This window comes from Oncorhynchus nerka, linkage group LG13 (assembly GCF_034236695.1).
Source record: "Oncorhynchus nerka isolate Pitt River linkage group LG13, Oner_Uvic_2.0, whole genome shotgun sequence".
Classification (NCBI taxonomy): Eukaryota; Metazoa; Chordata; class Actinopteri; order Salmoniformes; family Salmonidae; genus Oncorhynchus; species Oncorhynchus nerka.
In genome coordinates this window covers 73,335,612-73,361,172 of record NC_088408.1, presented here as the reverse complement: position 1 = coordinate 73,361,172, position 25,561 = coordinate 73,335,612, and the positions used below count along the sequence as shown (strand labels likewise).

Genomic DNA, 25,561 nt, shown 5'->3' with positions numbered 1-25,561 from the left:
TGTTATTTTACTGCTGCCCTGTAATTATTTGTTACTTTTATTTTTGTTGTACTTTCTTAAAACTCCATTGTTGGTTAAGGACCTGTAAAGTAAGCATTTCACTGTAAGGTCTATCTATACCTGTTGTATTCGGCACATGTGACAAATACATTTTGATTAGATTTTTAACAAAATAGCCTGAATCTGCAGATTTACTCAAGATGCATGGGCCTACAACCATGTAGACCTAGTGGACTGGAGGCAGGGCATGAACGGGATAACAAATCCCGTTTTATTTTGTAAATATGTTTTTTTTAATGTATTCCTTCCGGTTCACAGTGTGGACCAAACTGAGGCTCCCGTAACGAACGGTTCGGTATGAATATGTGTACCATTACACCACAACAATCAAGTGAGAGTGAGGAGTTTCCCTGGATCAGTGGGTATTAGTGGTTATCCTGATGGCTATAATAGATCTTCTTCACCTCAAGTCCTCCTCCCCTTTAAAGCAAAGATTCACCCATTTTTTATGTTATTGTTTTTTGGGCATCTCTGAGCGATGTTCTATCGATTCCCGGGGTCATTTCATTTTCCATGTGTGTCTGAGCTCTTGCCATTCACGTTGGGCAGAAATACAGCCGGTATGACGCAAAATGCATCACTGGCTGTATTTCTGTATTTTGACAGTTCTTTATCATGAAAACTACTTGATTGCAGGCTTGCAAAACATTTTGGGACTGTATCAACAGTGCACTAATGAAACAAATACCAAAAGATAGTTTGAGTGGAATTGTATTTATTTGAAGTATCATCAAACACCACTCCAGGGGTTGGGGAACACAGTAATCTCAGCCTCATGATACAGGGAAAAAATTGAGAGAGAGTGAGAAGATAACCAGTGACTAACTTTCCTTTTCACACTTTATGCTGTTATAACAGTTTCTCTGACATGTGCTTTGAACAGGGAACGCAAACATAACAATCTGCAGCGTATAAAGAAGCTGAACTACCTGTCCATGCATCATCTGGGTGTGCACTGGGGAAATAAAGGCAAAGATATGCCACTAATTCAATTCAGACAGCAAAAAATGTACATACTATTTATTTCAAGTCTCCTATTGCATTTGGCTTTGTTGTCACTCTCTTTAGGGATACTGAATTAAGTCAAAATGACTGTAAATCAGGATACAAAACAAGTTCCCACAAGCCCAGCATGGAGGATAATTGATCTGTGCAAAGATCCTGTGCACATAACAAAACACACATCAACACCTACAGAGTCATCTCAAAATAACAACTTGCCATTTAAGAATCTAGTGCGCCTGTCGTCCATGTTTGAAAGGCAGGAATTCCACTGTTTACAACATCCTAAAAATAAAAAGCTGTGTAATAACAGTTTCCTCACATCTCCTCAAAGTAGCCTATGCACTTTTAATCCCTTTATCTATTTCTGGCAGTAGACGTGTATTGTTGATGTCATTGTGTGTGAGGGGGACAATAGTTATATCAGTGAGTTGATGGTGTATGGCTGGAGTGATGCCATGTTGTCCTTTACACAGGCCGGAGAGGGAGGCACCACATGTCTTCACAACCTGCTACAGTAGGGGGGTTCAGCTACTTTGTCAACCAAATAATTAAAGAGAAACCTGCGCCTTTTGGCCCAACAAGCATACATTTGCAGAAAGAATGTGAATGTTTTCAGTACAGTGGCACAGAGAGGGGGCAACCTTGGGTAGTGTGCCGTGGTAGTGCGGCCTCCCTCCAGAACAGTGGCACTGCGTCAGGGCTGCCCTTCAGTGCAGAACCACCATATGGGCAGCAGTGGTCACAGGCCCCTGTCAGCACTGGAGAGTGAGTCACACTGGCTTCAATTACAGTAGACTGGGGAGTGCACCTCACCATGGAAGCCCACAGAACCTGACCAACTGACAGCTGCATTAAGAGACATGGTCAGGAATTCACATATTAAGAGGCATTGATGGACAAGCAGCACACTATCTCTTTCTCTTCATTATTTGTTTGTTTGACAGACAAATAAAGTGGAACAAATGTGCAGGTGATGCTGCAGTCAGAGTTTATTGGTTTGATTTTTTTATTTTTAAGACTGACGAGAGACCATTACAAAACCTGGACGAAAAACCCAAGATCACTCAAAGAGACTACCATATGTGGCTGCTCCAATCAATATCATTACTACCCTGGTATAACAACAGGCACAGTTCAGCTGCAAACCTTGTTGGAAAATACATCATGTGAAAATAGAAGATGACAAACTATGAACACAGCAATTCAGATGGGCCAGTGTCAGAAGATAACTGACTAATATTTACAACCTAAACGACAAAAAGAACAACACAAAGGGCAACCTGCAACAGCTCTCAATATTGTTGAGATAAGCATGGGTTGGGCACTTGCATGATGAATCAGTACTGAATCCGTAGCTGCAGATACCTCAAGAAAAGAAAGGTACAGTGGAAAGGTACATACAGTATGTTGCAACATGGTACTCGTGGTTAGAGCGTTGGGCCAGTAACCGAAAGCTGACAAGTTAAAAGCTGTCGTTCGTTCCCTGAGCAAGCCAGGTAACCCACTGTTCCCCCAGCACCTCTCTCATTCAGAGGGGTTGGGTTAAATGCGGAAGACACATTTCAGTTGAAGGAATTCAGTTGCATAACTGACTAGGTATCCCCCTTTCCCAATCGGCGAAAATGTCAAAGTTACCCAAACAGGCTCATTTTTAAATCACTCAATGGCAACAAGTAATCCCCAAAAACCAGACATAGGGAACTGTTTTTAGTGTTATAATGCATCTCTTTTCAACAGCATACAACAAATCCAGAGTTGTTGACTAACTCCCTCTTGCATTAGTTGATCTCTTGTGTGCTGATAAAGAGAGATTGTAGAAAGTGGTAACAATGTAACAAGTCAAGGGAATCAAGCATGATTCTACTGCATCGCATCCTTCACCTACTACTAGACAGACATCTCTGATCGTGAGCTATTGAGAGAATAATGAACACTGCATATGCAATTGGATTTTGAATTGCTGCTGTCTGTGGAGGAAATTATTGAAATTGTTCCGCGCTTTTCACTGTGACCCAAAGTAAACCCACCATCTTTACACAAGTCAGTTACCTAGCAACATCGCGACATGGTAATCACAAATTGATGGCTCGCAATACTCATCACATGCATAAAAAGGATGCGCACTCGCACGCTGAAATAGAATACTGCCTAGGACTTACCCAAAATCAAAGTTAATTGGCCGTTCCCTCTCGGTCACGAGCGCGTTTTGGTTCCTCTGTGGGATACTCAGCAGACATAGAAAATAAAAAGTGGCATTACTTGCCAGCTTGAAATGTTACAATGTAGCCAACAATTAATTTAGTCCGTTTCCTTTCCGCTGTCTTGAGGACGTTTTGATAGTTGAACTACTTCATGTAAACAGGAATTAGGGACAGCCTCAGGTCATCATCTTTCTTGAGCTCACATTTCCTTGAACAAATAACTACGTTGGCCCCAAACTGTATGGTAGTAAACCGATAAAAAGCGGGGTCAAGTATTGACAACCGACGGAAAATCCATGTAGTCTACTAAAACGTTATTGTTTCCAGTAGTAATTCACACGCGAGTTGCCTTCACTTCAGTTACCGCTCAACCGAAAAAGACGCTCTGGATTCAAACACCGGTAAAACCGAAGTCCGTAAATCCACTTGAATCAAGAGTATTGCGACAATATGGTGAAGATACTCGCAATCCTGAGCTTCTGAGGGTTGCCTCTAGTCTTGTTTGCTGCATACGTGAACCACAACTATGAATTTGCTTCCTTCTCGCGCTCAGGCCAAATGAAATGCGCCCCCTGTTGGCCAAATGCAAACGGAAATGTGTTACCTCTGGTTCGTTCAGCCATTCCCATGGGTAAAGAATAGGGTTTGGGGAAAAACTCCGGAAAATGAAGTCAGGTTTAGGAGATCCTATGCGTTAGTTAACGTGAGTTTTATGCATTATGAGGCTTTTATGTTCTTTATGCGCTTTATTTATAACATAAATGCTTAAAAAATCACAAAAAGTGACATTAGCTGATGAAGATTATCTCATAAGAGAACATCTCCTAAACCTGTGTTTACCATATACCTTATTTTTGGCGTTAATCCAAAAACCCTCCAAAAACACCATTCGTTTCCCAATAGGTTTTGTACAAAGACCCATGGCGGAGTTACTGCATACAAAAAGATGCCATTACTATTTCTCTCTATATGATGCATTCTTATGAAAATATCAAATGATGTCAAGGAAAAATGTAGGTTGTGCATACGACAGTGAAATAAGGCTTAACATTAAATTCAAATAATGTAAAATCTATTCAATTGGTATAGAGTACCACAGTATGATTCAAAATACCCATAAACCTAGAGGACACACAAGGAAATGATTCCAATAATTTTTCCAGCATTAATTTTAGAAACACTTCAAATAAGGACTGTGTTTTGTGTAGGTTTACCCTGGTGTGATGTTTAGATAACCGTGTAATCCTCTCTAGGACAAGGTGTCTTTTATCAATATATTCACCTTTATTTACCCCGCCCAAAATGAAATGCTGATTAGCTTCTAATGTAGCTATCATAAAGAACTACAAATGCCATGATGATCTGAATGGAGGCAAAAGTAAGAATCTCTGGATTAACTATCAAATGTTAGCTAAAGTGTTAATTAATAAATAGGCTACAGTTCTTTAAATGGACAATTATGTGAACTGTCTTCAGCTAGTTTTAAGTTGACACAATACCCGTTGGCAAAGGTATCAGCTAGAGATGACATGCAGGAGCTTGCAGGGATTTGTAGTTTTGCACGATGTCTAGTTTGACGCTAATTCGCATTTTCGAATCTGAGAGTAAATAGAGCCGAATATACTGATAAAAGTCACCTTGTCACCTGATAAAAGTCACCTTGTCCGAGAGAGATTTACATGGTTATTAAAACGTCACACCACGGTTAGTCTACACAAAACACAGCCCTTATTTTAAGTATTTTTAAAATCCCCAATGGGAAAAATGAACGGTGGAAAAACTATTGGTTTGATTGGTATTATGACACCTCCACAGTGGTGCTCTACAGGAAGCACCATGAAAACCCAGCCTACAGTTGATGGTGACCATATATCTCTGACTGCATACAGGGTAAGGAAACAAATATGTAATTTTGGAATATGGGTGAACTATCCTTTTAAAAGCCAAAAGAAACCATAAAGTAAAGTGAAATATTTGGAAATCTGGGATCTTTTCCTTTGTGTATGTTTAATGTTGTATGCTTTAAAACAAGATGGGGCCTTGCAGTCACATGTTGCATTGTTTATAGCCAGACCTTTATATATACAGTCTATGAGCCAGACCCACAGAAACCTTCTCACTTGTGTGACATAATATGGATGCAACAGATAGGAGAATCAAGCTCCTTCTAAACAAAACTGAGAATCACCTGTTCCGATCTTTTGGTGGTGTCTAAAGGAATAGTACTCCATTATCAACCTTGAAAATTGCATTGGTCTTAGACGCCCTCAGCCCAAGCCACGGCCTGTTCACTCGCCTACCATTTAGAAGGCGGAGACAGTACAGGTGCATGAAAGCTGGGACCGAAAGACTGAAAAACAGCTTCTATGTCCAGGCCACAAGACTGTTAAATAGTCACTACTTGCCGGCTTCTGCCCAGTACCCTGTCCTGAACCTTAGTCACTGTTACTAGCTGCATATCACCGGTACTCTACCTTAGAGACTTCTGCCCTATCTAAATCAAAATCAAATCAAATGTATTTATATAGCCCTTCGTACATCAGCTGATATCTCAAAGTGCTGTACAGAAACCCAGCCTAAAACCCCAAACAGCAAGCATGCAGGTGTAGAAGCACGGTGGCTAGGAAATCTACATATTCAGCTAACACTGGTCACTTTAATAATGTTTACATACTGTTTTACCCACTTCATATGTGCTGTATATACTGTATTCTAGTCAAGGCTCATCCTATATAACTACTGCTATACACACCACTATATACAAAACACAGTGCATTTGGAAAGTATTCAGACCCTTGACTTTTTCCACATTTTCCCACGTTTTAGAAATTTTTGCAAATGTATAAAAAATAAAAACTGGAAATATCACATTTAGATAAATATTCTGACCCTTTACTCAGTACTTTGTTGAAGCACCTTTGGCAGCAATTACAGCCTTGAGTCTTCTGAGGTATGATGCTACAAGTTTGGCACACCTGTTTTTGGGGAGTTTCTCCCATTCTTCTCTGCAGTACATCTGAAGCTTTGTCAGGTTGGATGGGTAGCGTCGCTGCACCACTATTTTCAGGTCTCTCCAGAGATGCTCAATCGGGTTCAAGTCTGGGCTCTGGCTGGGACACTCAAAGACATTCAGAGACTTCTGCGTTGTCTTGGCAGTGTGCTTAGGGTTATTGTCCTGTTGGAAACAAAAATATAAATGCAACATGCAACAATTTCTAAGATTTTACTGAGTTACAGTTCATATAAGGAAATCAGTCATTTGAAATTAATTCATTAGGCCCTAATCTATGGATTTTACATGACTGTGCAAGGGCGCAGTCATGGGTGAGCATAGGCCTACCCACTGGGGAGCCAGGACCAGCCAATAAGAATTCGTTTTCCCCCACAAAAGGTCTTTATTACAGACAGTAATACTCATCAGAACCCCGTCAGACGATCCTGAAGGTGAAGAAGCCAGATGTGGAGGTCTTGGTCTGGCATGGTTACACGTGGTCTGCGGTTGTGAGGCCGGTTGGACGTACTGCCAAATTCTCTAAAATGACGTTGGAGGCAGCTTATGGTCGAGAAATTAACATACAATTTTCTGGCAACAGGTCTGATGGACATTCCTGCAGTCAGTATGCAAATTGTAAGGTCCTTCAAAACATGAGACATCTGTAGTATTGTGTTGTGTGACAAAACTGCACATCTTAGATTGGCCTTTTATTGTCCCCAGCACAAGGTGCACCTGTGTAATGATCATGCTCTTTAATCAGCTTTTTGATATGCCACACCTATCAGGTCTACAGATTATCTTGGCAAAGGAGAAATGATCACTAACAGGAATGTAAACAAAATTTGTTGTCAAAATTTGAGATAAACACGCTTTTTTGTGTGTATGGACAATTTTGAGGATCTTTTTTATTTTATTTACAATTCCAGCTCTGTCCATTTGGTTGTTGATCAATGCTAGACAGACATTTTCAAGTCTTGCCATAGATTTTCAAGCATTTCAAAACTGTATCTAGGCCACTCAGGAACATTCAATGTCATCTTGGTAAGCAACTCCAGTGTATATTTGGCTTGAGTTTCAGGTTATTGTCATGCTGTAAATTGAATTTGTCTCCCAGTGAAAGTTGGAATGCAGCCTGAACCAGGCTTTCCTCTAGGATTTTGCCTGTGTTTAGCTCTATTCCATTTCTTTTCATCCTAAAAAAACTCCCTAGTCCTTGCCGATGACAAGCATACCCATAACATGATGCAGCCTCCCGGGTGGCGCAGTGGTTAAGGGCACTGTACTGCAGCGCCAGCTGTGCCATCAGAGACTGGGTTTGCGCCCAGGCTCTGTCGTAACCGGCCACGACCGGGAGGTCCGTGGGGCGACGCACAATTGGCCTAACGTTGTCCGGGTTAGGGAGGGCTTGGCCGGTAGGGATGTCCTTGTCTCATCGCGCACCAGCGACTCCTGTGGCGGGCCGGGCGCAGTGCGCGCTAACCAGGTGCACTGTGTTTCCTCCGACACATTGGTGCGGCTGTCTTCCGCGTTGGATGCGCGCTGTGTTAAGAAGACCAAAAACAATTGGATACCACGAAATTGGGGAGAAAAAGGGGTAAAATAAAAATAATAATAATAATAATATGGAGATACATCAGTGATGTATTGTGTTGGATATGCCCCAAACATAACTTTGTATTCAGGACACAAAGATACAAAGATCATTTCTTTGCCACATTTTTTGCAGTTTTACTTTCATGCCTTAATGCAAACAGGATGCATGTTTTGGAATATTTTTGTTCTGTACAGGCTTCCTTCTATTCACAGTCATTAACATCTAACTTTTTTAAAGTCACCATTGGCCTCAAGGTGAAATCCCTGAGCGGTTTCCTTCCTTTCCGACAGCTGAGTTATGAGAGATGCCTGTATCTTTGTAGTGACTGGGTGTATTGATTCACCATCCAAAGTGTAATTATTAACTTCACCATGCTCAAAGGGATATTCAAGGTTTTATTTTTTTCTATCTACCAATCAATAGGCCCCTTCTCCGTGAGACAATGTAAAACCTCCCTGGGCTTTGTGGTTGAATCTGCTTGAAATTCACTGCTCGACTGAGGGACTTTATAGATAATTGTGTGTTTGGGGTACAGAGATGAGGTATTTATTCAAAAATCATGTTAAACACTATTATTGCACACAGAGTGAGTCCATGCAACTTATGTGACTTGTTAAGCACATTTTTACTCCTGAACATATTTAGGCTTGCCATATCAAAGGTATTGAATAATTACTGACTCAAGTAATTTAAGCTTTTCTTTTATAAATAATTTGTAAAAATGTTGAATAAAAAAAATCCGCTTTGACATTATGGGGTATAAATTCACAATTAAATTTAAATTCAGGGTGTAAAACAACAACATGTGGTAAACTCAAGGGGAATACTTTCTGAAGGCACTGTATAAACGGCACACGTGATACATCTACTTCCACAGACAAACATTTGATTGTGAAAAGGTAAAGGAATTGTTGTCTGACTCTGCTTTCCCAATTAGATCATTTTTACCTTTTGATTATGCTCTAGAATACATTAAAAGGTCATTGTAAGAGGAAATCATGTCAGACAGCCATGATAGCTTTCACTGAGGTGTTGGTCCTCCTTATACTTCAGTCCATGTGGTGGCGATAGTGTGCCACTGTTGGTTTCATAGCCACCAATCCAGGAGCGAAGAAGAAGTAAACGGTGAACTTGATTTGCTGAGGCTGAAGAGGAAGCGATTGTTTCTTTTGTATTTACACCTGTAAACAATCATATTTTTGCCTATATTTGTCTGCTGCATTATTGAAACAGTGTAAAGAGAGATATCACGTTTAGTGTAAATGCAAACGGAGCCCTCTCACGTAATTCAGGAGGGAAATGTCGTCAAGATTATTCGTTAACCTGATCTTTCAAGTGACGGGGAAGGTAACATGGGGAATCTCAGGACGACCTCCACTTTTTACTGTGCCACCCGTTGGCTTGGCACATGTTCAGACCGCCGGTAAGAAAGATTACATTGATCTCCCTGTCCTAAATGAAGATGAGCTGGACGAGCAGTTTGTAAGAGGGTCTGGACCTGGTGGTCAGGCGACCAACAAAACCAGCAACTGTGTGGTGCTCAGGCACATCCCAACTGGCATTGTCGTTAAGGTGACTAACATATTACATTAAGCCTTTTTTAGTTCATGATGACCATAAGACAACCAATATTACACATGGACAACACGAAATACATAAACGCTTTGATAGGCTATCTATCCTTCCTGGGCCATACTTCCATATGCATATGATGTATGGGGGTCTTTTAGGTTCCCCATAAAGGTGGGCAAGGTGCCCCATTTAGGAGCAGTGTTGTAGTGCTCATTTTTTAGGTGAGGGAGCGCAACAAAATATGTAAATTCAGTCCTAATTTCCTCTATCAAAGTTTGTATGGACAGATGTAGCCTATTGAATAACCTATCATTACAGGGCTCTCCAACTCAGTTCCTGGAGCACTACCGTCTTGTATGTTTTCACTCTAACCCCAGTTGTAACTAACCTGATTCATTTAATGAACCAGCTAATTATTAGAATCAGATGTGCTCAATTAGGGTTGAAATGAAAACCTACAGGATAGCTCTTTTGGAATAGGGTTTGAGAGCCCTATTATAGAATATGCATGAAATGCATCCTCCAATTGCAACGTCTGCCCATGCCCACACATATTGTCTCAAGAAAATGTTATATTTTTATACCTTAAAACACCAAGTTAGGCATACCTAATTTCAAAATAGACTATCACTGTCAATCATGAATGATAATTATTTGTTTTCCCGGGTCTAACTGCATCTGCATGGCAATCATTTGATTGATCTCAATCAGTTTAATGGGAATAGCCTATGCATTTCAATCTTCTTGAATTACTGTTTGTGAGTGAACAACTTATTTATCTTATGATCATGACATAAAAAGTAGCCTTTTCAAAATATGTTTTGTCGATCAAGAGATAAACTCTATAAATAGGAGAGGGCGGATTGATGATAGATTGACAGTATGTCTGAGGTGGCAGAACCCACTGTCCATTTGTTTTAATTTATTGCTACACTAAGGCATGGTACGTTTCATGCTAACATCATGCTTTCATTTGTGTTTGGAGCTCATCAGTTTATAAGTTAGAATGTTAGAAAGCTAAATGTCCCTAACCTTTAGCTAAGAGCTCTTGGGCAGCTAAGCCCTTGTGTGGCAGTTAAGCCCTGAATGATGACTGACAGGCAGCACTGTCTCCCAGGCTGTATACCACCCCCAAGACCACAGCCAATTGCATGTAAGCAACAACGCAGCTACAGAGCCTTCAGAAAGTATTCATACCCCTTGACTTATTCCATATTTTGTTGTTATAGCCTGAATTCTCACCCATCTACACACAATATCCCATAATGACTCAATGAAAACATGTTTTTAGAAATGTTTGCAAATGTATTGAAAATGAAATACAGAAATATCTAATTTACCTGAGTAATCACACCCATGCGTCTGTGCATAGTTCCATTCCGTTGTATTTTTTATCCTGAAAAACTCCCCAGTCCTTTAACGATTACAAGCATACCCATAGCATGATGCAGCCACCACTATGTGTGAAAATATAGACAGTGGTACTCCGTAATGTGTTGTATTGGATTTACCACAAACATAACACTTTGTATTCTGGATAAAGTATTACTTTAGTGCCTTGTTGCAAACAGGATGCATGTTTTGGAATATTCTAATTATGTACAGGCTTCATTCTTTTCACTCTGTCAGTTAGGTTAGTATTGTGGAGTAAGTACAATATTGTTGATCAATCCTCAGTTTTCTCCTATCACAGCCATTAAACTCTGTGACTAACTGTTTTAAAGTCACCATTGGCCTCATGGTGAAATCCCAAAGCGTTTTCCTTCCTTTCCGGCAACTGAGTTAAAGTTGGAAGGACGCCTGTATCTTTGTAGTGACTGGGTGTATTGATACACCATCCAAAGTATAATTAATAACTTCATGCTTAAAGGGATATTCAATGTCTGCTTCTTTTTTTTCTTTATTGGAAAACCTTGTGTAACGCCGTTCTTCGGTTGTAGAAAGAGAGTCGGACCGAAATGCAGCGTGTAGGTTACTCATGACTTTAATGAAAGAATACGTACATGAAATAACTCAAATTCATACAAAGCAAAACAACAAACGGAACGTGAAACTAATTACAGCCTATCTGGTGACTATAACACAGAGACAGGACAAACACCCACGAAATACAAAGCGAAACTGAGGCTGTCTAAATACGGTTCCCAATCAGAGACAACGACAAGCACCTGACTCTGATTGGGAATCTCCTCAGGCAGCCAAGTCTAACTAGACACACCCCTAATCAACACAATCCCAATTACTACAAACCCCAATACGAAACACAACATATAAACCCATGTCACACCCTGGCTTACCCAAACCTATACCAAAAACACAAAACACTATGACCAAGGCGTGACACCTTGCCTGTCTTTTTTTTAATTCACTGCTCGACTGATGGACCTTACAATTATCTGTATGTGTGGGGTAGAGAGATTAAGTAATAATTTAAATCATGTTAACTGTTATTGCACACAGAGTGAGAGCCATGCAACTTATTATATGACTTGTTAAGCAGATCTTTACTCCTGGATGTATTTAGGCTTGCAAAGGGGTTGAATACTTATTGACTCAAGACGTTTCAGCTTTTAATTTCTTATTAGTTGGTAAACATAAAAAAAAGACATCCTACTTTGACATTATGGGATATTGTGTGTAGGCTAGTGGCAAAAAAAAATCTAAACTTGATCCATTTTAAATTCAGGCTGTAACACAACAAATTGTGGAAAAAGTCAAGGGGTGTGAATACTTTCTGAAAGCACTGTAACTTGGCTAGTCTTGGTTTTTATATATATACTGGTTATTAGCTTGCATAACTGATGTGTATAATTGTAAGGGACACTTCTTGTTTTATGGATAATATTTACATTTACAGAGTGGGTGTGCTCCATTCCTGACAGGCTGATCAGATCCAATAGCCGTCTCAGAGGCTGATAAGTCAGGATTCTACCCTGAAGGCTGTTTCATAGGTAAAGGCCATTGCAGGCAGATTAGCATTATGTGCATTATGTATATGATCAATACTGGGTGGGCTCTATTCCTGGCAGGCTGATAAGATTCAATAGCCTATAACACACTGACACTTAATATGCCTGCAAGAAACTTTACCTATGAAACAGCCTACAACGCAGCATCATGATATATGCTATTGCCAATAGAGCTCACCCCTAGGATCAGATATGCATCTGCCTCTAAAGCACTTTCACAGCTAATATGCCTGCAAGGAGCCTGAACTATGAAACCGCCTACAAAGCAGCATCCTGTTTTATCAGCCTCAAAGGCTGAAATTGAATATGATCAGCCTGTCAGGAATGGAGCTCACCCACTGTAAATATGATCCAGTTACGCAAGTTAACAACCAGTATAGATAACAAGTTAGCTTGTGTCGTGGAAATATTGATAGTAACTAAACCGAGCAATTCCGTAGAATAACTAAATTCTCTTGCCACACACCTCAGGTCTTATAGGTTTCCACCTTCAGATAACACACATGTTCACTCTCCTCTATGTAGATGATTAACACCCCTGCCTCTCGCCACCATTATCTTTCTGTCTCAATTCTGGCTTGTTTACAGATTGTATTGGTTGTGTATCCATAGCAATGATACAAAAATAAGACACATAATGCAGGTGTCTGTCCAATTATACTCATAGGACTACACAATGGCTCTCCCCAAGCCTGTAATGACACAGACATACATATACAATACAACTACATGCCCTAAAGCCAGTCACAGGACCAGGTAATGACTTCCCTCAGGCCTACAACAGCACAGGCATACATTTTCTGCCTAAGATCTGTTTTTACATGTCTAGTGATTAACTCCATGTTGACCCAGCTCTGTTCATTCACCTGAGTTCAGCCTTTATTCTGCTTGCACATATATAATAATTAAACTTATATTCATTCTGTTTACTACTTATATTAGTGCATAATATATGTACTGGAAAATCACCCATAGTCATGAATTTTCTCCTACACTTGCTAGATAGCTAGCTAACAAGACTACATAGCTAACTAGCTTGCTCACAAGACTAGCAAAGTTAGCTGCGTTGTTCCTTGCATGCGATTGGGTGTGGCACGCAACCTGGGAGACGGAGCTGCCTGTCAGGCATCGTTCAGGGCTTAAATGCCCCGCATTGTTATCAACGCAGCCACAGGGCTCTTTGATGAAGTGGTTCCTGTGATCTCGCCATAATGAGGGAACAATTCCTTCCTATTTATATGTCCTCTCTGGATTTATGTAAATTAGAGCAGATTATGTTAAAAAATATTTGCCTTTTATTTTGTTTCAATCAAAACATATATCCTCCCTAGTGGCTCTGTTGAGTTTTGGTGCATGATTTAGCTTTGGTGCACTATTTAGCTTCAGCTAACTATCCTAAAATCGAATTAGAAATGAGTTGTTTTTGGTGTAACAGTAATGTTATAGGCCTACTATGCTATGGAATGTATTATAGTGGGTTGTTATTTATGTAAAATACAAATGAAGAGATTGTGATCTTGTGAGACATTGATCTAACTACTAAACGAGCACCATTGTGAGAAGTGATCATCTTCTATTTGTAATAAGAATGTAATAAGTGATGACTAGGACTATTAGGTGTAGGCAAAAGTTATTTTAAACTATTGGAGCGCCCTTCGGGTTCTTAAAGGACAGAGCTAAATTAACTTTCATTTAAATAGCTTGAACACTTGGTTTCAATATACCCTATTACAGAATAAAATAAGACAGAGGAACTATCAATTCATAGAATTTATTTGCATAGATTTAATCATCAAATCAATTGACCAAGAAGTGAACATATCATTACTAGGTAGAATTGAAGGGAATTTGTTTTAAAACAATCATAAAATCAAGCTTTTGATGTGCTGTATTCATGCATCTTAATAAACTATAACTTAAATGCATTATTACCTCTAATTTGTCCAAAATTCACATTTTCAATTTTCCACCCAGACATACCAAGGTAGAACCGTCCCTGCATCTCAACCAATAGTCAATATAGGCTAAATATCCCAAGCAGGGCTACAGCAACCTCCAGAGGTGGTCAGGCTCTTGGACTTTGCAGTAGCCACTCTGTTTTGGGTGTCCTCGGCAGAACGGTGTCACCAGAACCAAGTGGTCACATATCGTTCTGGGTTCCACTGCGCAAGAGAGGGTTGGTGGAGATTTATGAACATCAAGGCAGACACAGCTGAATAAAAAAAATCGTATTGGACAAAGTTGTCAAGCCTCCAACGGGCCTCCGCAGTGCACACATGTAGCCTACAGTTCATCATTCTCACCCCCGCCAGAGAGAAGACAGGGAAGAAGCCACCATTTACCTGCCTCTAGGCTGCTATAGACTACAAATTTATTTGGATTGTCATTCTATTGTTTTTCATGGAATTTGTGGTAATTAAGTAATTTATTTAGAATTGATCAGAATACATTTTCTGTGTATTCTCAAATTGAAAAGACTGAGGTGCTCCCTCACGCTCCATCAGCACTAATCTGTACATTTTTATTGCTAACTCCTCTCTCGTAATTCAGTGCCATCAAACCAGATCGGTGGAAACAAACCGCAAAAGAGCACGGCAGATAATGAGGGAGAAGCTTGAGGTCACCTACAAGGGAGAAGAGAGCGACATTCTGAAGAATAAGAAGGAGTCTATACAGAGGAAACAAGACAAGAGGAAAAAGGCAAACGAGATTTTGGAGAAGAAGAGACTTTTCAAAGAGGCACTGATGACAGACTTCAAACCAGGGGATGACAGGGGATGAAAAGTATGCATGAACATAACATTTAGTCTGATCAACAAATATGTCCTACCTCATCATGATCTGTATTGTAAATAAAGAGCACCTATTGAAATAAATTATATTGTCATCGGGGCGGCAGGGTAGCCTAGTGGTTAGAGCATTCGACTTGTAACCGGAAGGTTGCGAGTTCAAACCCCCGAGCTGAAAAGGTACAACTCTGTCGTGCTGCCCCTGAACAGGTAGTTAACCCACTGTTCCTAGGCCGTCATTGAAAATAAGAATTTGTTCTTAACTGACTTGCCTGGTTAAATAAAGATAAAATAAAAAATATTGTCATCAGTCTAAAATACAGGAATGATGTCAGTATTTTTTGTAATTGTAATGAAATTAAGTTTTATTACACTGTACACTATACAAAGACGCAAACAATGCACTATAAAATCCATATGAGTTTCACTAAATGATAGGGGCTTTGCTACATACAATGCATTTTTAGGCAATGGGAACACACAAAACCAGGAAATTCCTGTCAAGTACAGCTCATGGGTAACTTTTTTGTTGAAGCCCAAGGTGCCACCTCAGTTTTAAAAAACAATGATGTTTTACTCAATACTTTTATTGGACCAATAAAACCAAAGGCCTTTGTCTTTTGAGTCTTTGATCTTCAGTCTGGAGAGTTGGTCCAATCCAATAACTTTGTTTGCACCTTGCCTGTTAGAGCCTTGCATTTCTCTCGGTTTCTGCCAAGCATTCACGTATAAGCCCCTTGGCGTGAATGATACCTTCAAATGAAAAAGAAAAGATAAAAACACAATTAAGTTCTTGAGTCCATGAAACGTTAAATTATACAGACCCCAATGGTGCATAGTAGATTTCACACAGCAAGTACTAGATCGCGAGAACCCAAGGAGGCATACAGCCTTCCCTATTTTCAGTGAAACATATGGGCCACTGCCGGGCCAATGTGTACTACAGTCCTGATGCTCTGTTTAAATGTTTAGAAACATGAATAATCCCTGCTTGTGATACGCTTTTGGAAACCTTTGGAGAGAACAAATTTTACCAATACAAAATATATACTTGTGCACCTTTAACAGGTACCCACCTAGGTATTTTGCGTTGCACATTTACTTGAACTACGGCGACAGTTCATAAGCTAATGGAAACTCGAGGGAATAAAAATAAAAACATTGTCTTGAAGTTGTATTGGGGTTGTGCCGCAGAGCATCATGGGGGTTGTATGTGTTGTAGACCGAGCACGTTTTAGATAAATGGTTGAACTGATTCCTGTCTTCCGTCTCATCATTATTGAATTGTTATAATAGCATGGTTATGAAACACACGAGACAACACTGTTACGGCAAACTGTGAATCTATGCTAAAACAGCTAACAGTAAATATCCTACCATACCCTTGCCTGTAGATTATGCCCTGAATCTATTCTACCATGCCCAGAAATCTGCTCCTTTTATTCTCTGTTCCCAGCGCACTAGACGACCAGTTCTTATAGCCTTTAGCCGTACCCCTATCCTACTCCTCTGTTCCTCTGGTGATGTAGAGGTTAACCCAGGCCCTGTAGCCCCCAGTACCACACCTTGTTATAGACCCCTTCAGCCCCCAGCTGTGCCCTGGACACCATATGTGAATTGATTGCCCCCCCATCTATCTTCAGAGTTCGTACTGTTAGGTGACCGAAACTGGGGTATGCTTAACACCCCGGCCGTTTTACAATCTAAGCTAGATGCCCTCAATCTCACACAAGTTATCAAGGAACCTACCAGGTACAACCCTAAATCCATAAACACGGGTACCCTCATAGATATAATCCTGACCAACTTGCCCTCTAAATACACCTCTGCTGTCTTCAACCAGGATCTCAGCGATCACTGCCTCGTTGCCTGCGTCCGTAATGGGTCCGCGGTCAAACGACCACCCCTCATCACTGTCAAACGCAGGCAACACTTCAGCGAGCAGGCCTTTCTAATCGACCTGGACCGGATATCCTGGAAAGATATTGACCTCATCCCGTCAGTAGAGGATGCCTGGCTATTCTTTAAAAGTGCTTTCCTCACCATCTTAAATAAATAAACATTTTGAACTAAGAACAGATATAGCCTTTGGCTCACTCTGGACTTGAATGCCCTTGACGAGCACAAAAACATCCTGTGGCATACTGCATTGGCATCGAATAGCCCTCGCGATATGCAACTTTTATATAAAATATATACAGTTAGTTAGGAAAGCAAAGGCTAGCTTTTTCAAACAAATTTGCATCCTGTAGCACAAATTCCCAAAAGTTTTGGGACACTGTAAAGTCCATGGAGAATAACAGCACTTCCTGCCAGCTGCCCACTGCAATGAGAAACACCACCGATAAATCTAAGATAATCGAGAATTTCAATACGCATTTTTCTACGACCGGCCATGCTTTCCAGAGACGCTAGACCCAAACTGCTACAGACCTATATCTATCCTACCCTGCCTTTCTACAGTCTTCGAATGCCAAGTTAACAAACAGATCACCGACCATTTCGAATCCCACCTTACCTTCTCCGCTATGCAATCTGGTTTCTGAGCTGGTCATGGGTGCACCTCAGCCACGCTCAAGGCCCTAAACGATATCATAACAACCATCGATAAAAGACAATACTATGCAGCCGTCTTCGTCGACCTGGCCAAGGCTTTCAACTCTGTCAATCACCACATTCTTATCGGCAGGGTAGCCTAGTGGTTAGAGCGTTGGACTAGTAACCGGAAGGTTGCGAGTTCAAACCCCCGAGCTGACAAGGTACAAATCTGTCGTTCTGCCCCTGAACAGGCAGTTAACCCACTGTTCCCAGGCCGTCATTGAAAATAGGAATGTGTTCTTAACTGACTTGCCTGGTTAAATAAAGGTAAAATAAAAAAATAATTCTTATCGGCAGACTCAATAGCCTTGGTTTCTCAAATGACTGCCTCGCCTGGTTCACCAACTTCTTCTCAGAGTTCATTGTGTCAAATCGGAGGGTTCAATTATTGGACCGAGTCTTTTTTCTGTATGTAACAATGATGTCGCTCTTGCTGCTGGTGATTCTCTGATCCACCTCTACGCAGACGACACCATTCTGTATACTTCTGGCTCTTCTTTGGACCGTGTTAACAAACCTCCAGACATGCTTCAATGCCATACAACACTCCTTCCGTGGCCTCCAACTGCTCTTAAATGCTAGTAAAACTAAATGCATGCTCTTTAACCGATCGCTGCCCACACCCGCCCAGCATCAGTACTCTGGACAATTCTGACTTGGAATATGTGGACAACTACAAATACCTAGGTGTCTGGTTAGACTGTAAACTCTCCTTCCAGACTCACATTAAGCATCTCCAATCCAAAATGATACCTAGAATTGGCTTCCTATTTCGCAACAAAGCATCCTTCACTCATGCTGCCAAACATACCATGGTAAAACTGACTATCCTACCAATCCTTGACGTCGGCGATGTCATTTACAAAATAGCCTCCAACAATGCTCAGCAAATTGGATGTAGTCTATCACAGTACCATCCGTTTTGTCACCAAAGCCCCGTATACTACCCACCACTGCGACCTGTATGCTCTCGTTGGCTGGCCCTCACTTCATATTCATCGCCAAACCCACTGACTCCAGATCATCTATAAGTATTTGCTAGGTAAAGCCCCACCTTATCTCAGCTCACTGGTCACCATAGCAACACCCACCCATAGCACGTGCTCCAGCAGGTATATTTCACTGGTCATCCCCAAAGCCAACACCTCTTTGGCCACCTTTCCTTCCAGTTCTCTCCTGCCAATTACTGGAACGAATTGCAAAAATCACTGAAGCTGGAGACTTACATCTCCTTCACTAACTTTAAGCATCAGCTGTCAGAGCAGCGTACCGATCACTGCACCTGAACACAACCCATCTGTAAATAGCCAATCCAACTACCTCATCCCCATATGGTTATTTATTTTTTGCTCTTTTGCACCCCAGTATCTCTACTTGCACATCATCTGCATATCTATCACTCCAGTGTTAATGCTAATTTGTAATTATTTCACCACTATGGCCTATTTATTGCCTTACCTCCCTAATCTTACTACATTTGCACACACTGTATATAGATTTTTCTATTGTGTTATTGACTGTATGTTTGTTTACCCCATGTGTAACTCTCTTGTCTTCGTCAAACTGCTTTGCTTTATCTTGGCCAGGTCGCAGTTGTATATGAGAACTTGTTCTCAACTGGCCTACCTGGTTAAATAAAGGTGAAATAAAAAATACATTTAAAAAATCTCATGATCAGCTGTAGACCACACTATATACTTAGAGAGTTTATCTGTATTTTTTGTAGCTGTTTACATTCCACCACAGACTGAGTATGGCTCTAAGACAGCATTGAATGAACTGTATTCTGCCATGAGCAAACAAGAAAACGCTCAACCAGAGGTGGAGCTCCTTGTAGCCGGGGACTTTAATGCAGGGAAACTTAAATCAGTTTTACCAAATTTCTATCAGCATGTCACATGTGCAACCAGAGGGGGGAAAAAACTCAGGACCACCTTTATTCCACACACAGAGACGCATACAAAGCTCTCCCTTGCCCTTCATTTGGCAAATCTGACCATAATTCTATTCTCCTGATTCCTGCTTACAAGCCAAATTAAAGCAGGAAGCACCAGTGACTAGATCAATAAAAAAGTGGTCAGATGAAGCAGATGCTAAGCTACAGGACTGTTTTGCTAGCACAGACTGGAAAATGTTCCGGGATTCCTCCGATGACATTGAGGAGTACGCCACAGTTATTGGCTTCATCAATAAGTGCATCGATGACGTCGTCCCCACAGTGACTGTACGTACATACCCCAACCAGAAGCCATGGATTACAGGCAACATCCGCACGGAGCTAAAGGCTAGAGCTGCCGCTTCCAAGGAGCGGGACTCTAACCCAGAAGCTTATAAGAAATCCAGCAATGCCTTCCGACGAACCATCAAAACAGGCAAAGCGTCAATACAGGACTAAGATCGAATCGTACTACACCGGCTGTGACGCTCGTCGGATGTGGCAGGGCTTGTAAACCATTACAGACTACAAAGGGAAGCAGGGCCGAGAGCTGCCCAGTGACACGAGCCTACCAGACGAGCTAAACTACTTCTATGCTCGCTTCGAGACAAATAACACTGAAACATGCATGAGAGCACCAGTTGTTCTGGAAGACTGTGTGATCACGCTCTCTGCAGCCGATGTGAGTAAGACCTTTAAACAAGTCAACATTCACAAGGCCAGACAAATTACCAGGACGTGTACTGCAAGCATGCGCTGACCAACTGGCAAGTGTCTTCACTGACATTTTCAACCACCCCCTGTCCGAGTCTGTAATACCAACATGTAGACCACCATAGTGCCTGCCTAAATGACACTAAGGTAACCTGCCTAAATGACGACCAACCTGTAGCACTCACGTCTGTAGCCATGAAGAGCTTTGAAAGGCTGGTCATGGCTCACAACACCATTATCCCAGAAACCCTAGACCCACTCCAATTTGCATACCGCCTCAACAGGTCCACAGATAATGCAATCTCTATTGTAATCCACACTGCCCTTTCCCACCTGAACAAAAGGAACACCTATGTGAGAATGCTATTCATTGACTACAGCTCAGCGTTCAACACCATAGTGCCCTCAAAGCTCATCACTAAGCTAAGGACCCTGAGACTAAACGCCTCCCTCTGCAACTGGATCCTGAACTTCCTGACGGGCCTCCCCCAGGTGGTAAGGGTAGGTAACAACACATTCGCCACGCTGATCCTCAACACAGGGGCCGCTCAGGGGTGCTTGCTCAGTCCCCTCCTATACTCCCTGTTTACTCATGACTGCACAGGCATGCCAGGCATGACTCCAACACCATCATCAAGTTTGCAGATGACACAACAGTGGTAGGCCTGATCACCGACAATGACGAGACAGCCTATAGGGAGGTCAGAGACCTGGCCGTGTGGTGTCATGGCAACAACTTCTCCCTCAACGTGATCAAGACAAAAGGAGATGATTGTGGACTACAGGAAAAAGAGGACCGAGCACGCCCCCATTCTCATCGACGAGGCTGCAGTGGAGCAGGTTGAGAGCTTCAAGTTCCTTGGTGTCCACATCACTAACAAACTAACATGGTCCAAGCACACCAAGACAGTCGTGAAGAGGGCACGACAAAACCTATTCCCTCTCAGGAGACTGAAAAGATTTGGCATGGGTCCTCAGATCCTCAAAAGTTCTACAGCTGCACTATCGATAGCATCCTGACGGGTTGCATCACTGCCTGGTATGGCAACTGATCGGCCTCCAACCGCAAGGCACTACAGAGGGTAGTGTGAATGGCCCAGTACATCACTGGGACCAAGCTTCCTGCCATCCAGGACCTCTATACCAGGCGGTGTCAGAGGAAGGCCCTAAAAATTGTCAAAGACTCCAGCCACCCTAGTCATAGACTGTGCTCTCTGCTTCCACACGGCAAGCGGTACCGGAGCACCAAGTCATAAGACTCCTGAACATCTAATCAAATAGCTATCCAGGCTATTTGCATTGACCCCCCCCCCCCCCCTCCTCTTTTACACTGCTGCTATACTCTGTTGTTATCATCTATGCATAGTCACTTTAATAACTATACCTACATGTACATATTACCTCAACTAACCCCTGCACATTGACTCTGTACAGGTACCCCCCTGTATATAGTCTCGCTATTGTTATTTTACTGCTGCTCTTTAATTACTTGTTAGTTTTATTTCTTATTCTTATCCATATTTTTTTAAACTGCATTGTTGGTTATGAGCTCGTAACAAAGCATTTCACTAAAGTCTACACCTGTTGTATTCGGCACATGTGACTAATACAATTTGATTTGATTAAAGTGACCAATCACTATGTAGCTAGGGCAACAGTCTCTAGGTGCAGGGTTGAGTCCCGGGTGGTAGCCGGCTAGTAACAGTGACTAAAGTTCAGTGCAGGGTACTGGACAGAGGCCGGCTAGTGGTGACTATTTAACAGACTGATGGCCTGGAGATGAAAGCTGTTTTTCAGTATCTCGATCCCAGCTTTGATGCATCTGTACTGTCTCCGCTTTCTAGATGGTAGTGGGGTGAACAGGCCGTGGCTCGGGTGGCTGAGATCCTTGATGATCTTCTTGGCCATCCTGTGACAACGGGTGATGTAGATGTCCTGAAGGGCAGGCAGTGTGCCTCCGGTGATACATTGGGCTGACCGCACCACCCTCTGGAGAGCCTTGCTGTTGCGGACGGTCCAGTTGCCGTACCAGGCAGTGATACAGTTCGACAATGGTGCATCTGTATAAGTTTGTGAGGGTCTTAGGGGCCAAGCCAAATTTCTTCAGCCTCCTGAGGATGACGAGGCGCTGTCATGTCTTCTTCACCAAACTGTCTGGATGGACCATTTCAGGTTGTCCGTGATGTTCCGAGGAACTTCTGTATTTTGTAAACTTGACGATTGAGTTGGAGACTTGCGTGGCCATGCTGTCATGGGTTAACATCGAGTAAAGGAGGGGGATGAGTACTCACCCTTGTGGGGCCCCCGTGTTAAGGATCGTAACGGAGGTGTTGTTGCCTGCCTTCACCACCCTGGGGTTGGCCCGTCAGGTAGTCCAGGACCCAGTTGCACAGGGCGGGGTTCAGACCCATAGCCCTGAGTTTAGTGATGAGCTTTGAGGGCACTATGGTGTTGAAGGCTGAGCTGTAGTTCTTACATACAGTTAAAGTCTGAAGTTTACATACACCTTAGCCAAATACATTTAAACTCAGTTTTTTCCAGTCCACTCGATGTATGGAAAACCCTGCAGGCTGTATGGACAGAGTCAGTATATCTGGAGAGAGACATGATTCCGTGAAACAGTATGTTACAGTCCCTGATGTCTCTCTGGAAGAAGATCCTCACCCTGAGCTCGTCTACTTTATTGTCCAGGGACTGAACATTAGCATCGACATCACGTCATAGCATTAACATCAAAAATGTGTTTAAGTTATTTTTGGATGATAATTAAGTTGAGTGTTCAATTTGTTTTTATCCACATGTGAAGATTAACATTTAGACAGTGTCTGGGCTTTCCCCCCGCACGGTAGATACGTTTGTGAATGGACTTGAAGGCTCTAGCATTACAGTACATGAATGTGAAAGGCAAGTACATACCTTGCTTTAGTCTCTCCATTAATAAATTGGTCTTATCTCCTTGCCTCTTCAATAATGGCTAGCAATTCTGCATATTTACTCTGAGGCACTTGACTTCCACTTGAATTCTGTGATACAATGAAAGAATGGTTTGCAAATGAAAGTGTGATTTATGTCCGTTAGTCACCAACTGAAATTATAGCAGAAATCCGCATTGACACTCATGCGTTGTGCTGCAATTTTTTTATCAATTTCGCAGCATTTAAAATGTGTGGTATAATCTATCACATAAGATAATGATTGTTGTCATGTCTCCTGACCCCTCCTGTCTCAGCCTCCAGTATTTATGCTGCAGTAGTTTATGTGTCGGGGGGCTAGGGTCAGTTTGTTATATCTGGAGTACTTCTCCTGTCCTATTCGGTGTCCTGTGTGAATCTAAGTGTGCGTTCTCTAATTCTCTCCTTCTCTCTCTTTCTCGGAGGACCTGAGCCCTAGGACCATGCCCCAGGACTACCTGACATGATGACTCCTTGCTGTCCCCAGTCCACCTGACCGTGCTGCTGCTCCAGTTTCAACTGTTCTGCCTTATTATTATTCGACCATGCTGGTCATTTATGAACATTTGAACATCTTGGCCATGTTCTGTTATAATCTCCACCCGGCACAGCCAGAAGAGGACTGGCCACCCCACTTAGCCTGGTTCCTCTCTAGGTTTCTTCCTAGGTTTTGGCCTTTCTAGGGAGTTTTTCCTAACCGCCGTGCTTCTACACCTGCATTGCTTGCTGTTTGGGGTTTTAGGCTGGGTTTCTTTACAGCACTTTGAGATATCAGCTGATGTACGAAGGGCTATATAAATAAATTTGATTTGATTTAGAACATTTGGCAATTTCAGTCTTTACCTGTGAAAAGCCCAAAGATGGTCCATAGTCATTCACTACTGGCCTGTAAGATTGCAGTGTTAATATGCTTGTTGAAGAAGAGTGAACAACCTCAACTGTTGGAGGGGAAAAATACAATTATATATAATATACTATATGCCACATGCAATACATCTTTACTGGTGATTTTAGTAATAATACTATATGAATTATGAAATTGTTTTGGAATTAATTATTAATTTAAAGTGGCTGAAACATTTGCCTAGTTTTATTCTATTTTTATTTAAGGTATTGTTTCAATGGGTATGCTGCATTACTTTTGTAAATTTTATCTTGAAATACAAGGTTTGTCTAATTAAAGTAGGTTGTAGATGAGATGCAGTTTGGTTCAGCGAACACTGGGTGTCATAAGAGTCAAAGAACCGTCCACTTCCCAATCAATCAATAGGCATGAGGAAACAATCATGGAACCGTATGCGTAGAATTAAGTAGCCAAAGTGATAAATTGTCTATATACATTGTTACAGCATCCAGCCTGACAGAAAATCCGACAATAAAATGTGCGTGTTCTGTTTAGGTAGACGAGTGAACAACATAATTGTAACCTTTACGGATGCACAACAGGGAAAGGGTTTTAGCTATGATTAGTTGCCTAATAATGGCGGATATAAATCAGCTCTCAGGATTTGACCCTATATAAACTATATAACTGGGGGAAAAACTACAGTCACCGGCGTTCCCCGGGTATTTATTACAATATCAAATTTTACACCTGACAAAACATAGTCTAGACTAAATATTGGGCTTGTAAGACGTTTCCAGAAACAAATTAAAGAGAGAAAAATCATGTTGGAATTTAGACACTTTGTTTACAGAAAAGCGGCAACGGCAAATATGGACGTCATTTTATATTGACACCCACAATGGAATATATCCTCAAAATAGCAAATCCATGTTTATTAAAAGCCAAAAACGACTTTCTAACAATAACTTTGACAAAATTACCAAATAATACACGTTTTATTTAGAATTTTTATTTTCACCATTCGTTATACTGTATTAGGTTATAGTTTTAACACAATATTTCTAAAGCCTAAATGTCAAACTCAGATGACTTATTGAATGAAAAATAATGCTGCTGATGATGTACACATCTACTGCAGCCTGTGCTAATAGCCTAATAAGGATAAAGGACATTATTAAAATTAATTAATCATACACATTGTTATTGTATGTGTTATGTTTGTTCCTTATATAATGACAAACTGGGGCATAGGTTTAACTACTACTAATGAACATGTACTTCATCTAGAAAACTCCATGTTTAGCCATGCAAGGCATTCCTTTACCATCTG

At 41.4% G+C, this 25,561-nt stretch overlaps 2 protein-coding genes across 3 annotated transcripts in view; one reads left to right on the top strand and one right to left on the bottom strand.

The window, feature by feature from the left end:
* Positions 1–3,804, bottom strand: part of LOC115140081 (membrane-associated phosphatidylinositol transfer protein 2) — a 97,304-nt gene extending 93,500 nt beyond the window's left edge. The window contains exon 1 of the mRNA XM_029678150.2: positions 3,225–3,804. The gene's annotated coding sequence lies outside the window, so the exon portion shown is untranslated. The remainder of the gene's footprint in view (positions 1–3,224) is intronic.
* Positions 3,805–8,953: 5,149 nt separating this feature from the next.
* On the top strand, positions 8,954–24,204 carry mtrfr (mitochondrial translation release factor in rescue). 2 transcript variants are annotated; one of them, XM_029678149.2, is made up of 3 exons: positions 8,954–9,427; positions 14,947–15,180; positions 23,810–24,204. In XM_029678149.2, exons 1-2 carry the CDS (start codon positions 9,155–9,157, stop codon positions 15,175–15,177), a joined length of 504 nt encoding a protein of 167 aa, XP_029534009.1. In that variant the 5' UTR covers positions 8,954–9,154; the 3' UTR covers positions 15,178–15,180; positions 23,810–24,204. The 2 variants fall into 2 exon arrangements, with proteins under 2 accessions (XP_029534009.1, XP_029534008.1); XM_029678148.2 differs by lacking the exon at positions 23,810–24,204 and having other exon boundaries at positions 14,947–16,440.
* Positions 24,205–25,561: the final 1,357 nt, after the last annotated feature.